General features: G+C 38.8%; 1 protein-coding gene across 1 annotated transcript in view; it reads right to left on the reverse strand.

The window, feature by feature from the left end:
• Positions 1-16,320, reverse strand: part of odad2 (outer dynein arm docking complex subunit 2) — a 277,448-nt gene that overhangs the window by 209,626 nt on the left and 51,502 nt on the right. Inside the window, exons 5-7 of the mRNA XM_063042406.1 lie at positions 13,012-13,118; positions 12,732-12,868; positions 12,481-12,603 (exon numbers count right to left, since the gene is read on the reverse strand). Of these exons, the coding sequence (XP_062898476.1) occupies positions 12,481-12,603; positions 12,732-12,868; positions 13,012-13,118 (367 nt within the window). The remainder of the gene's footprint in view (positions 1-12,480; positions 12,604-12,731; positions 12,869-13,011; positions 13,119-16,320) is intronic.

The raw sequence follows: 16,320 nt of genomic DNA on the forward strand, positions 1-16,320 counted from the left end.
AGCGTTCCCAGACCCAAAAAAAAACCTACCAAATAAAACATAAAACCTAAAATAACACTAACATATAGTAAAAGCAGGAATGATATGATAAATACCCAGCCTATGTAAAGTAGAAATAATGAAGATTAAGTCAAAACCGATTTGTGGGGTAAAAAAAAATCAGCACATCACGCATGCGCACACAGATGCCCGCGCAAGGCTTCATGGTCATGGTAGTCTTTCTCGGGGTAAACACAAATGTCCCGGGATTTGACTGCTACTTTTCTCCCTTATTTGGGAGTGAGAAAGCTGGTAACCCTAGTGAGGTGTCTGTCAGTAAGTCAGCTCCTGTACTTAGATTTAATAATTCTCATCTGTGAAAATGCAATTTCACATAGATAACTTGACCCGAATTAGGCACTGACTTTTAGTGCTATAAAACTAATGCACACACCGCGCATTGCTCGGCCCTATCAGTAGTAATTGACACCAGTTTATGAATGGGGATGTCATTTTCATGGACATATTTTTTTAACTCATTGTAAATATCCTCACCTCTCGTTCTTTCCTTTACTTGCAAAAGAGTGAGGAAGTCCTCCTTTGTTGTAAAATCCTGGAAAGTCATTCTGACAAATACAACAAGCTGAGCTGTTTACATTACATCCAGGGATTCATCGAACTGTAGTGAAAAATATTCTCGTCCTCTGACGGTGACTGTACCCTCCTTGTCACTGTTGCAGGGCCAAGCAGTTTATATTATGTATTGCGGTTGTGATGTCGTTTTTGTTTTTAAAGCCATTAAAAACAGTCTCTGCGGTAATGACCATTGCTTCCTTGAATAAATCACCATCTGTAAAAGGCTTCTTGTGTTTAGCCAAAAGGTAACTTACACGAAATGATGCTTCAATAGCACCCTTATTTTGAGCAGGATGTTTTGTGGAAAACGATTGCTGGGCCTTCAACCCCGATTTCAGCTCAACTTTCCAGGCATGAATTGCGCTCTTTGGGGGGTAGGTGTCTTTAAATTTCTGGTGGTTGGTGTTGCGGTGCCGCGCCAGATTCCCTCTTTTAGTCAGTGCTTGTGTTTGGTGGCACAACGTACATACACACTTGTCTTTCACCAAGGTAAATAGAAATTCCTCTTTCCATTCTGGATGGAATTTGTACGTTTTTGCCTTCTTCCGTGGAGCCTCCGCCATGCTATCAGGATATCACGAGCGATTGCTGATTGCATCGCCTCTGATCTGAGCCGACATTCATGTGCAGGGTGGCACCTAATTAATTAGCTGGGTTATTTCGGCTTTTATCTTAAAGATGTGCTGTGTGCGTCCCGACTACCGCTGCACCCCCGCATGCTTCGCGGCCCGGAGGTTGGGGACACTGCTGTATATTGATGTTTGCGACAGTCTGTACTGTTACCTAATCTGATTGGTCACTTTGATGCAGCACAGGCTACACTGAAAACGTGGTGCATGGCAGGGGAACTACACAAAGCGCACTGGGCGAAAGAACAGAATTAAACCCCTGCAACCCGGAAACAATCTCTCTTAACAAACAGCTTTTTAGTGAAAATATTGTTATATTACCATTAGCCTAATTAGAATTACTTACTTTTATAATGCTCACATTACAACAGTATTTGTGTATTTATTTTTGATTTTTCTTCAGGATCTACTGGGAAAGTCTCAAAGATCGATCGGTCGATCGCGATTGATGGGTTGGTGACCCCTACTGTAAATATTTAACAGGTCAAGCAGCATCCATGTAAAGAGAAACTGAATTAATTTTGTAGGTCAAAGACCCTTTGTCAGAACTGAGAAAGGTATAAAAATAAGTTAGCAGACAAGGTTAAGGAAGGATGGATAGACACAGGGAATATTTGTGATTTAATGAGTCTAGGTCAAATGGGTTATAGTTTTTGATTCTTGCATTCCCAAATTATCTACTCCTACTTTTTCTATGTATAGAAATCATGTTACTTTGCTCTCCTATCAGAACTTATAGAGGCTCTTGATCCCACCATCACTTTACAAACTACTGATTTCATTTTCAGTGTTCTAATGTATCCTTTAAAACATAATTGCTTCAAACACAAGAAGCAATTTGATGTGTCCTCCTTCTGGATATTAAGTTCAATCCACTTTCATAAAGTAGAACTGCTGGTGCCCTTGATCCTCCATTGCTATGAATTTGCATTAAAAATAGTACTTCAGAGTGAATCGGATCATGTAAGCATCAATTCTTCATTGTATGTTCAAGGTTGCAGTTTCACACCTCATAAGTACATAATGCACTATTCAGCCTTTGTCATTATGAAATACTACTACAAGCCATGCAAACTAAAGGGTCCCGAATGCAAACACAAGGGGCTGCAGGTGCCGAAACTGGAATGAAAAACAAGCTGCTGGGAAAAGTCAACAGCTGAAGCAGCATCCGTGGAGGCAAAGGGATGATGGATGCTTCAGGCCGAAACTCTGCATCAGAACTGTGAGTGCACATGAAAGGTGGCCAGTAAGAAAGAAATAAGAAAGAGGGGTGAAACAGATGGGGGTGGGGATGGGGGATGACGGGCCAATGGAGGAATGGGAAAAGGTGAGGGTAGGGGATGGGGTGTTGAGACAGGTGCTGGTAGGTGACAGGTGGAAGCATAAGAAAAAGATACAATTTTTCAAATTTTTCCTTTCCCTTCTCTCCCCGTTGTGCATCTTTTCCATCCTTCCATAAACCCTCCCTTCCCTATTCAGTCATCAAGACCCATTACTTTCCCACACGTGGTTTCATCTGCCTATACCTCCCTATCTGGCTTTCTTCCCCTTTAGTTCACCTTTCTTAGTCCCTCTCTCACCTGGTTCCATTTGTCCGTCATCCATCATTTATCTGTTAATAGATGTTACCACCTACTTTAGTGTCGTTTGAAAATTTACATTCTTATCCAAAAATGGTGACCAATTGATTTTGATTAATTTCCCTTACCATTGAAAATGCAGAGAACAGAGTGGCATTCTGCAGATCATGGGATGGTTAGGCTGGTGGTGTGGAGGAAGGGGTGGGGAGTGCAGTGGGCATGGGGTAATGCATGGTGGGATTGGCTGGAACAAAATCATATGGAAATTTTACTGTACAAGTTCACAAGCTTGAAAGCTGTTATAACCCAAGTGCCTAATGGAGATCCACACCTCGTGGTATTGAAAGAGATGACTACAGAGATAGTGGTTGCTCATCTACACGCTAGAAGGGTTCGTGAAGATTGGTAAAATATGGCTCCAATATTCAAGAAAGAAAGGAAAGTGAAAGCAGGAAACATGCTGCAGACTGTACTGCACCAGGGTCTATGGGTGGGATGGGGGTGGAAGAAAGCGTGGAGAGGGAATTGAATTTTTGATTGAAGAGAATGTCATAGCTATAGTCCAAGATGAAATTATTATAATCTAATGAGGCTTTATGGGTACAGCTGAGAAATAACAACAGACAGTCACCTTGTTAGCATTGTATTATAGTCCCCCAAGAATAAGAGAACAAATATTGTTACATACCTCAAGGAGATCTTGTTTTTTTTGTGAGAATGATGTAATAGTCTTTTGGAGGTCATCTGATGTAATTTTCCCGCCAATGTGAGGTCACATGAGGACATGTTCACCACGGGTATGTAAGGGAAGACCTCAGATGGCGCAGTTGGTAGTTAATTTTTAGTTTTTAGTTTTCCAGCTAGAACGTTAGTGCGTCTCCGTTTCTGTTGCGTATTTATTTTATGACGCAGTTTCATTTTTAAAGTGGAGTGTTATGTTCTGTTGCGAGGTACAATAGTGCTGGATTGGCAATTTTTGCTAGATTTGTTGATGTACCTTTTTCCAGTAGTATGGGAGAGTGAAGACTTTATCGAAGTACAGGACCCGAAGGATTAAGAGAAGTTGGTATCGTTCGGCAGTTTAACAAAGGATCAACCCTATTGAGTCTTCGTTGAAGAAGTAGCGACCTGTATCGTAGATAACTCTTGCCGAAAGAGCAAGGTAGTTCATGCAAGGTGCTCTCTAGAAATTAAGGTCAGTTGTTTAAAGCCGTTTATTTCCTGCATCGTGAATCCTGTGGACAGAACCAACAGGAAAGTTGCGTCTATGAAGAATTCCTTCTCCAGAGAAGTCTCTCCCAATTGAATGTATAGATCTGTTGGACTTCCGAATTTACCATTTTAAGAACTGTATCTGACTTTACCGCTGTAAGAACTGCTTTCGCATTTAACGCTTTAAGAACCAGTGCCGAGTGACGATTTGTTGAACGGCCGCATAGCGGTTAACTTCCGGTTAAGGTTTTTGTTTGTTTTTTTTATTATTTATCGTGTTTAATACGTTTGGTTGTTTTTATATAACCTGTCTTGACTGATATTCATTGTTGCCGGTTACGTAACAATATGCACAGAAATTTCAGAAATAATAGGAATGTCAGAGCAGGGGGGCCTAACATGCCTAATATAGACTGGGACTACTATAGGGCTCAGGAATAGGATGGGGCAGAATTTGTTCAGCGTCTTTATGAAAGTTTCCTCAGGCACTATACAGAAGGCCCTACAAAGGAGAGGACCTTCTCTTGGGAAAAGAAACTAGACAAGTGTCTAAGGTATCAGTAGGGAAGTACTTTGGGACCAGCACCACAGTTCTACTAGTTTTAAATTAGTTATGGAAAGGTCATAACCGGCCTACAAGTTAAAGTTCTAAATTGGAAAATGACTTGCAAAATATCATTGGAGTAGATTGTTTGCAGCAAAGATGCAGGTTGAGTCCTGGTAAGCTAAGCATATAGAAAGATTTTCCAGTTGAATAATGGAAAGGAATACAAAAAGGAGAAATAGGAAAAAACTATTTTTGTAAAGAACTGCAAAAAAAGGCCAAACAGCCTCCTTTATTTGATTTGATCCATCAGGAAAAAAGGAATATATCACTTACATTCTCAAGCTCAGCATCATTTGCTACCAATGCCCCACATCTCTTAAGACTTCTAGTACACAGCTTTATACTTACCATATACCATAGATCCTGTCAGATACATGCAGGCTCATGGGGCAGCAATCCTATTAGTCTAACTCCCCTTCTTCTTATATTCCTAAATATCTGCAAATTTCCTCTTATATTGGCACATCAAATTTCCTATGACCCTTTGTTTATTATTAACCTACACCAAGTTTCACTTCTACAGGAGTCAGGAGCTAAAAGTGGGAATTTGTGAAAAGGCAAGTCTCCTTTCCTGATGGTTTCACTTTTACAGGACCCATGAGCTGACAGTGAGAATGGGAACTTTCCATCTATTTCCCTTTTTCGATGTTGTCTGACCCACTGAGTTCCTTCAGCATTTTTGATTCTTTAAGAAGTTAAATCTCATTGATTGGCTAATTTGAAGGACACTTTAACTAATAAAAGAAAGGTGAGGTTAAATGGAGTAGTCATTCTAAGAGTGGAGAGATGAGGTTTTGGCAAGGAGGCACAGGTGAAGATAAGTTAAGTTCTTTAATGTCTTATTCATCCTTATTATTTGACTTAGAATAGATAGGACTGCAATTAGGGCAGTGGAAAGTTCCTCCTACATAAAGTTAGGGAACCTCATAGTCTTTCTGATGACAATATTACAGAAAGTGTGCCCTGCTATGGCCCCTGACAAAATGGATCAAGGAGCTCGAGCTGGATATACTCAAGATCATCCAGGGGGATGCTGAGAATATCATAGATGGGACTTTGACTGAGATGGTCACACCAAAGGTACGTGGCTTCAAATAGATGGGTGACTACCAGGAAGAATAAGGGGAGTAGGCACGAAGTGCAGGGTTCTCCTGTGGCTATTCCCCTCGATAATAAGTATTCCTCTTTGAATACTGTTGAAGGGGATGATCTTGTGCAGCAGATATGTATAGAAACTGCACATAGTTGAAAGAATAGGCATGTTGAATTAGATTATGAGAACACTCAGTCCTCGTTTATTGTCATTTAGAAATGCATGTATGCATTAAGAAATGATACAATGTTCCTCCAGAGTGATATCACAGAAAAACAGGACAACCAAAGACTAACACTGACAGAACCACATAATTATAACATATAGTTACAGCAGTGCAAAGCAATACCATAATTTGATAAAGAGCAGACCATGGGCACGGTAAAAAAAGTCTCAAAGTCCCAATCGACTCCCGAGTTCCCAGTAGCAGGCGGCAAAGGGAGAAACTCCCTGCCATAAACCTCCAGGCACTGACAACTGCCGATGCATTGGAAGCACCCGACCACAGCCGACATTGAGTCCATCCGTCCGAAAACTTCCAGCCTCCGACCAGCCCCTCTGATACAGCCTCCCAAGTGCCATCCTCTGCCGAGCGCCTTCGACCTCACCCCAGCCACTGAAACAAGCAAAGCCAAGGATTTGGGGCCTACTCCGGAGATCCCGGACCACACAGTAGCTGCGGCAGCAAAGCGGGCATTTCAGAAGTTTCTCCAAATGTTCCTCCGTACTCTCACGTCTGTCTCCATCAAATCAGAATTGTGCACGGTACCTACTTGTTTATAAGAGACATCACCACTGGAGTGGCCCCGCGCGCTACGTCGCGCCACCATCTTCTCCTCCTCCTCCAGTGAATTAGTGGACGATTTCAGTTTTCCCAGTATTGTCTAGGTCATCCAGAATGCTAAGAGACTGAGCAGGATAGAATTCCTGAAATGTGTTCAGGAAAGTATATTGGACCTCATCTTGGAGAATGAGGCAGTGCAAGTAACTGGGGAGACAGGCAGGGAGCATTTTGGCTCTAGCAGCAATAAATCTATTTGTTTTAAGAAAAGGATAGTACAGGCCTCACAAGTTAGGACCCTAAACTGTAAACTGTGCTGGGTTTGTAGGCAGGATCTAGCAAAGGTTGAATGGGAAAACCCATTTGAAGGAAAAGGAATTAATGGCAAGTGGGAGTCTTTTAAGAGTGAAATTTCCAGAGTCCAGGGATAGCCCATTCTTGTTAGGGTAAACCTAGCAAGTTAAAGCAACCAACACAAACAACAGGAATACTGCAGATGCTGGAAATTCAAGCAACACACAGTTAAAGCAACTCTGATTGATGAGAGATGTTGAGGCTCTGGTCAAGAAAAAGAAGGAAGTATATATTAACAATACACTCAAAAGGAAAATCAGGAAGGCAAAGAAAGGTATAAGATGGATCTGTCAGATAAAGTTAAGGAAAATCCCAAGAGGTCTTAGAGCCATATTAAGAGTAGAAGGGTACATCCTCTTAGAGATTAGTAGGGTTACCTATGCCTTGAGCTGCAAGAGATCCGGGGGATCTTTAATAAATATTTCTCCTCTGTATTGACTGAGGAGAAAAATCATGGCTGCTCAAGGGATGGGGCAAACAAATGGAAATGTTTTGGAAAACATTCATCTAACAGGGACAGCTTAGTTGCAGCCTTATAGCACATTAAGGTGGATCAGTCCCTGCAAAACATCATTTGTCACAGAGTCCAGACAGAAAAAAGTCCTATTGACCACTACCTTCTGTTTTTTTAATTCTTTTTGAGAGACTAAGGTATGATGGATGATAAATCTTTTCCTTAGCTTAAGGGAGTCTAAAACTAGAGGAAAGCTTTAAAATGGACTTGAGGGGCAACTATTTCACACAGAGTGTGATGAGTATATGGAATGAGCTACCAGGGGAAGTGGTTGAGGCAGGTACAATAGCATCATTTAAGAAGCACTTGGGAGGACACTGAGTGAAAATAGACCAAATACAAGAAACTAGAACCAGCTGGGTAGACAACATGGACTCATTGGGTTGAGTGTCCTGTGTCTGTGCTGTATTTTTCATCTCTAAGTAGTCATTTAGATTAACTTGTGAGAGAAAAGCACAGAATTTGGGGAAAATGCATGGCTGGGATCCAGACTGAATCCAGAGTCCCGGAGCTGTGAAGCAGTAGCACCACCTTACTAATTAAAATATAACTAGCTCAAATTCAAAAATAACATCTGATCTTTTGCAGAACCATCCTTTTGTACTAGAAATTCACTTTACATTTGTAATATCTGCTCCATGCCCTCATTTGTAAACATCTCCAGCAATAAGCAAAGTATGTTCTGTGCTTGACTTAAGGCAAAGAAAGAGCTATGTTGAAAATCAACTTGAGTACAGCATTATGCATATTTCTGGGTGTCTTAGCACACAGAGGAAGATTAAATGACTTTTTGACTGGATTTTCAATTGTGCAGCAATTAATTTATCATAAAACTCATTCAAATTACATGAACAAAAAAAAAACAATGACTAAAATTTTTCTCCAGTTTGATTTTCACAGGTCTGAAAAAAGACACAACAGTTCATGTATACTCACAGAATAACTGGCTTTTATTAATACCATTTTACAAGCAAATATTATATTTAATAGACCCATAGATTTTGTTCTTTATTCCCTTCTGTGCACGCTGATGTGCTGGGAACTTGAATACAACAAAACTTCGCCCTGGACTGTTTTCATCAAGATAGAGATCATCTACAGTGTTCCTACTCTCAAGAACATTCAAAGTTGCCCCTGATATCTCAATTTACTGTTCACTGCTGTATTGAAGAGGTTATCAAAATTCAATGATCGGGGATGAGGCCTCATCTACTTTTTCATTTACATTAACTGGAAGAGAAGATGTAGGGATTTGCTTGCACTGCAACTTTCTACATATTACAGGTATCCATAGGCTCATTACAAAATATTACTTTTTCCAGAGACTCTTCTTGGAATCTCTGAGTCTAGCGTTAGCAGTTGCCTTAGTACCTTTCTGCCTCCCACAGACACTGTTCACCTGAAGTCTGGAACCCTCTTCCCCATCCCTCTTGGGAGCATTCTGGCAGCACCTTGCCCGCCCCCCCCCACCCCCCAAATGTGGCTTGCCCCTTTAACAGCAGACAACAACACAATTCTACAATAGATGAAAACAACACATACTAAAAATGTGATATTGGTGTTGCACAAAAGTTTAATAATACTCATCAGGAATTTCTTGTTAGAAAATTGTGCTGTTTATGGGTCTTTAACAAACAACTTTAGGATAACACACTGCTAATTTAATGTCCATTTCTTGGACGTTCTCTCTATCCTATCACTTTCCCTTAATTGTAATTAAAGTTTGTTCTCAATATCAAGTTCCCAAGGCAATAACATGTCTGAAATGCAAGCTCCTTTTACTCCAATCGAGCCAAATATCACAACCATTATGTATGGACACCACTGTGCTTAACTCTGATAACCAAAGATTAATTTCTATTCTAGTATCTTTAAAACCTCAATTAAAGAATTTAGAAGGACAAGTTATAAGGTACACTTACTCCAGTTACGTATTCTCTCCTTAAGGTCTCGCTTTGGAGTTGATTATGTCTTTCTACCATTGCCATCGAAATTAACAGATTTATTCTGCATCCTGTTAATGTTTTCCCCAGTACTACGTGAAGTTGGTAAATTAGCTTATTACTGGTTGTTGTTATGACTCCATGTCACGAGGCTTTCTATCTTCTTGTACTCCGACTCATCAGTGCACTGTTCTAATGAAATCATCTCCATAGATGGCATGCAAAACATTTTTTCACTGTTCCTCAATTTGTTTTTTATACGTCTTTATGGTATCATGTAATCCATGAATAATCAGTTGTATTCTTTGAATCCACACTGCTTTCCAACCTGTCACTATTTACAAATTATTCTGTTCTTTATTTTTTTCAGTCAAGTACTTCATACTTGTAACACATCTACATTAAAAACTAGTTGTCATATTTTTGCCTTTTTCTTGATCGATAAATTCTTTGTGAATCCAGATCTCCATCTGTACCATTTAATTTGGCCCGCACCTTTGTCATCAATAAACATTGATGGACAAGGTGTTGCATCCAAGTCAATAACAAATGTAGTGAATTTTGACCAAATAAAACGGATAACCCTAACACCATATTATCAATTACATACTATTTTTCCCATCAATCATGATGTTCAGTCAGATTCCTCACCAGCTCAATCATTTTTCTCAAATTTTACAAGCTTTGTCTTTAGGTAATACAAGAGATGTTATGAAATATGTTCTAGAAATCCATGACAATGACATCCATAGACATTGTCAGTCCATGATTTCTCTTGATCTTTTCAAACATTCAACCACATTTGTCAGCCAAAATGTACACAAAACTGTTATGCCTTTTACTGATTAACTGAAAAAATTCAAGGCTATTCTAATTTACAGATGCTAGTAATTTTCCAACAACAGATGTTAGACTAACTGGCCTGCAATTCTTTTGAGTTTTTTTTTCCTCTCACCTTTCTTACATTGCTGAATGGCATGCATAAATCTTCTCATCCAGAAAGAACAGCTCACGAATCAAAAGAGAGTTTGGAAAATTATAGTTTGGGCGCACTTCCTTTAATAAGCCATGATAGAAACCATCTGGCCTTGGGAATTTGTCACACTATAATGCCATAATTTTCTTCATTACTTTTGTTTTGCCTACTTATATTTTGGTTAGTTTCTATGCTGAATATCTGCTTTCGTGAAGTATCTGGCAAGTTGATTTACACTGGTGGCTCAGAATAATTAAGGTGGCTGCCATTTCTAATATCTATGTTTAGCCTAAAGAGCCCACCCATTTTACCTCATCTAATTGTGTAAAAAAACATGTGTTAATTATTATATTTCCTGGAAAAGAGAGTAGAAAGAAACTCGCCGCATTTCATCATTCTTTCTTTCACAATTGCCAGGATCAATGCCAATTTTTGAAATTTTGATAGTTTTTCCATTTATACTTGTGCCATACCCAATAACTAGAAATATTTCAACCATCATGGATTACAGTCCATTTTGAAAATCTAATCCATTTACTTCAATGACCTACAGTCTTTAGATCTGGATTTATAAGTGGCAAGTAACATTTATTCACATGTGTACAAGACAGTAACTCATAACAAAATATCAAACCAACTAATCTTGACATTCAATATCATTAACATTGTCAAGTTTCTCATAATCAATGTCCTGGAGATTGCCATTGATGAGAATCTCACTAAGTGAGTCACATGAGTACGATATCCACAAGATCAGGTCAGGCACAAGTTTTCCTGTAGCACGTGACATATTGACACTCCAAAGCCTTTCCATTACACTTTCCACTTGCCAGAATGAATGCAACTTTAATGTTGCTCAAGCAGACTGACATCAGCCAGAACATATCAGCCATCTTTATTGGCACACATTCAACATGCTAAACATTTACTCCTTCACTACAGTAGCTTTGATGTGCACCCTGTATAAATACAGTTCCCTAGGTATACTGAATGTACCTCCCAATCCTGCATTCTCTGCCACCACAAAAGTCTCCTGGCATCTGGAAACACCATCAGCTACAGTTTATCTTTCAAGCTGTAATGATTCTCAGATATGCTTCCAATAAAGAAGTATCAGTTAGATGAAGATATTATTTCACTGCAGTAATTTATAATCTGAAGAGGAAACAGTTAATTTGCTAAATTGCAATAAAACTAAGATGCACTGCACAAATTTACAAATCAGATTTTAAAATCTTATTTTATCAAAATGCATTCAAAAGCAACCTGTTGAAAACTAGTAATGTCACATATTGTTCCTATTAAAATATTTATTTAACTCCAAGACAGCAATAATATTGTAATTAGAACAACAGTACATGCAACTTTGTTAGCTGATTTCAAATACATTGTTTTACTTTGCAACGCAATGTAATTCACTTTCTAATGGGCATTTTTTCATGTAAGTATTACTTGAAGCTGAAGAATGACAGTAAACAATCTTGAAACTTGATTTCTGGATTTCATGCTTTCAATAGTTCCTCAATGATAAAATGTTCTCATTCTAAAATTCAAACTGTTTGCCACAACTGAGGGAATAAACTATTCTGTTGAAAGCAATTGCCCAAAGATATAGTAAAAGTGATAAACAAATTAAGAGTAAATGTACATCATGTCTGATTATATTGCATGTGAGAAGAAAACCAATTGCAGAATGAAACTTAAGCATAAGTAAAATTGAATTATGTCAATAATTGTGTCTTTTCATTGCTAATGATAGACATATCAGAATCAGCAGGACTTGTATGCTGCAAAATCTGTTGATTTGTGGTAATTGTGTTCAGTACAAGACATAAAATTACAACATAGTGCAAAAATAAACTTTAATGAAGTAGTGTTCATGACAGTTCAGAAATCTGATCGGATTCTAGCTGGTTTCTTTTGGGCACAGGTTTTACTGATTGCTAAATAAAAGTAATGGCAACTGGTCATTTATTCATGATAAGTAGATCTACTTCAAACATATTATGTTTATAAAAACAAATATTGAATATTATTCAGAACACTTAGTCCATTACTATGTATGCCCAAGTATTGCAGTATAGATTGTAATATCGATGCAAGGTGCAAGTTGGAGACTATTTCATTAGTCATTCTACATGACAGGCTTTTTGTGAAAATACTTTAACACTTTTACCTGTTGAACCTGTGTAAGATTTTCTGCAAAAGTAGGCGACTTTACTCTCAGAAATGTAATAAGATCCTTATAGATATCACCTTTTCTGTCGTAGATAATATCTTCACTGTCCTTCTTAAAACCCTAATCAGAATGAATGATATAATGCAGAACTGGTGTTACGGTTTGAGAACTTTAATGGTCATGCATTTTTATACATGAAATTTTCCAAGAAATGAAATGGTCGACCGTATTTAGTTTATTTTACTTACCCCATTTTCAAAAACTCCAGCTGTGCTACAGGTGACATACAAGACATCCATGTCATGTGTAATAATAATGAGGTAGCAAATATCTCCATATACCTGCCTCCATGGTGGCGCTCTGCATCCATTAGAAAATACATATTCTATGAAACACAAAATCAAACAGAATTTTTTTAATGTTAGAATCACACAACAATCCCCTTGGGTAAAGCACTATACAATTTTCAATATTCTGTTCAAAATCCTTTGTGATAATTCCGATTGATTCAGTTCTCTGCATAAATACCTGATGTGTATCTGATAGATTTTAAAACTGACTTGTCTTCTTCACCAGAGAAAGATTGGAGCAATTGCACATCATTCTTTATAGATTGAGGGCTCAGTCGTACTTCTCTTTTTTCCGAAAAAAAGGGGGGGAAGAGAAAGCATACCATTAAATATAATTAAATCACCTTCTGTTCAATTCTACCATTTCCTTTATTCAGTTAGTTCCAGATTTTATTTTCTGTGTATTAAATCAGCACCAAATATTTTACTCAGAAATGCATTACAGTAACATCTGGAAAAAATACCCACAAAAATATGTTGGGCAAGCCGGATATTTGCAAGATCTGTAAAGTATAATATAGCCAAGACCTCACAAGCTGTGCCAAAATTTGAATATACAACCCGTCTATACCAAATATCCATAAGCCTTGGCTCTGCATGAAATATAGCATGCAGTTATTTCAACAATTAAAAACAGAAATGTATCTAAGTTCTTGATATTGTAACAGGCCTACAAGTAATAAGAAGTGATTTCTTTCAAAAGTGTTTAAAACTTGTCATATTTTATTCATCAAGGGAGGATATCACACCAGACAGATTTCCTGTCATATCACAGAAAGCACTACTGAAAATAAGTTTACTTACTAAGCAGTCATTTGTTCAATAAAACCCACAAAACTTACAGTATTCATCACCTTTATTATTCACTAAAAGAAAACTCTTATAACCTGCCAACCAAAAAATGAAAATGGCCACCCATGTTTATACCAAACTTCCAAAATTGTGCATCTGTTTGAACAGGAAGCCAGTACACTTTTTATCCAAAAGCATTTTACATTCTACCCCTACATTCAGCCTGTTATAACAATGCATTTAAGTCACATTAGTCAGGCTGGTAAATCTGACCAGCAAAGTTCCAAGGGGAACAGTAACTCAAAGGAAAACAGGTTGTTACAACAATGGTGTTCTGAAGAGCATTTCTAAATGCACAATTCATTAAACCATGAATTGGCTGGGCTACAGCAGCAGAAGGCCACAAATATAGATACAGTGGCCATTTTATTAGGTACAGGATATACCTACAAAGTGACTACTGACTGTATTACAGGGAAGTAATTTTCAACTTTATAAGGCATTAGTTGATGTTTTGGGAGTTCTTGTGCAGTGATGGTTAGTATAATATAGGAAGGATGGCACTGCATCAGAGAGGGAGCAGAGGATATTCACCACAATGTTGTCTGGGTTGGAGTTTCATTGTGAGGAGAGACCAAGTAGACTGTAAACACAAGAAAGACTGCAGATGCTAGAAATCTGGTTTCCTCCTCCTGAAGTCAATAATCAGCTCCTAACTTAAGGTCAGCAAGACTAAGGAACTGATTATTGACTTCAGGAGGAGGATACCAGAGGTTCATGAGCCAGTCCTCATCAGAAGATTAGATTAGATTAGATCAGTGGTGGAAAGGGTCAGCAACTTCAAATTCTTCCGTGTTATCATTTTGGAGGACCCGTCATGGGTCCAGCATATAAGTACAATACGAAGAAAACATGGCAGCACCTCTACTTCCTTAGCATGCCAAATCTTCGCAATCTCCTATCTAAAACTTCGTCAAACTTCTATAGATGTGTGGTGGAGAGTATAATGTCTGGCTGCATCACAGCCTGGCATGGGAACACCAATGCCCTTGAAAGGTAAATCCTACAAAAAGTAGTGGATACGGCCCAGTCCATCATGAGTAAAGCCCTCCTCACGATTGAGCACATATACATGAAGCGTTTTCATAGGAGAGATGCATATATCAGCAGAGACCCCCTCCCCCACCACCACCATTGTCGATATTTATTGCATATTTATTTATTATTATTTTTGTACTTGCACAATTTATTACCTTTTGCATACTGGTTGAATGCTCAAGCTGGTGCTGTCTGTCATTCTATTATGGTTATTATTCTATGTAAGGGGGTTTCGACTTTTATGTTACCGTGGAGGCTAATTAAAATGGCGTCTTTGTTATGTTAATCCGGGGAATGCGGCTTTGTTGTGTTAAATGCTGAGAAAGTTTGCGCTAGCAGCTTGTTCTTAATTTCGAGTGTGATAAGAGAGTGCTATTAACCAATTGGGATAATTGTTATGGTTTTGGGTGTATTTGAAGATGCTGTATGCGCGGGGTTTTGGGGCAGAAGGCGGGAGAGCGAGACAGAGGATGGACCAGGTGCTGTGAGTCCGCTAACGGGGCCGGACCCCGAGCGGGACATTCGGCGAAGAGACGGAGACGGACTCGTGTGGAGCGTCTGGTCGACCACCGTTGTTGGTCCCAGGCAGCCAGTCGAGGTGGTCCGAGGGGGTCGCAGGGTGAAGAAGAAGGTCCTTGAGCTCCAACGGTTTTTGTGCACGAAGAGATTGAACTTTGATAAGTGTGGCACCTTTTATTTTCCTTCTATATTTTATTCTGTCTTAATTATATAGTTCCAGTAATATCTATAAACTGTAAATCATTTAATTGTATCTGGTGTATTGTCTGTTATTTGGCCGGCGTGGGGTACATCACACAGCATCCACACAAACTAATTACCCAGTTTGGCGGAGCCGAGGCTGTTTCCCTAGACGGCAGCGAGCCGAGCGACCCTGAGGGTGGCCGGGGGGGCTACATCTATATTGGATTTATTGAGTATACTCGCAAGAAAATGAATCTCAGGGTTGTATATGGTGACATGTATGTACTTTGATTACAAATTTACATTGAACTTTAGAACAAAACACAAAAAATAACTGCAGGGTCTCAGCAGAACAAGCAGTATATATGGAGGTAGATTTCCCTCCATAGACACTGCCTGTTGTGCTGGGTCCCTCTAGTAGTTTTTTTTCCATATTGCTACAGAATAGATTAGGGTTTGTTTTCCTTGGACTGGAGATGCCTGAGGGAAGACCTGATTAATACAAGATTATAAAAGGCAGTGATAGGGGAAATAGTGAGAAACTTTTCCCCAAAACAGAGATGTATATTAGATTAGATTAGATTATGAGGACACGCAGTCCTCTTTTATTGTCATTTAGTAATGCATGCATTAAGAAATGAAACAATGTTCCTCCAGAAGGATATCACAGACACACAAGACAAATCATGACCGAAAAACTGACAAAAACCACATAATTATAACATATAGTTACAACAGTGCAAAGCAATACCGTAATTTGATAAAGAACAGACCATGGGCACGGTAAAAAAAGAAGTCTCAATGTCTCTCCAGAGGTTATCAGTTTATGTAGGGGTAGAAGTTTCAGGGGGATCTGAGGATAACATTTTTCACCAAAAATCTAACAGAAATTTGG

This window comes from Mobula hypostoma, chromosome 3, assembly GCF_963921235.1.
Source record: "Mobula hypostoma chromosome 3, sMobHyp1.1, whole genome shotgun sequence".
Lineage (NCBI taxonomy): Eukaryota > Metazoa > Chordata > Chondrichthyes > Myliobatiformes > Myliobatidae > Mobula > Mobula hypostoma.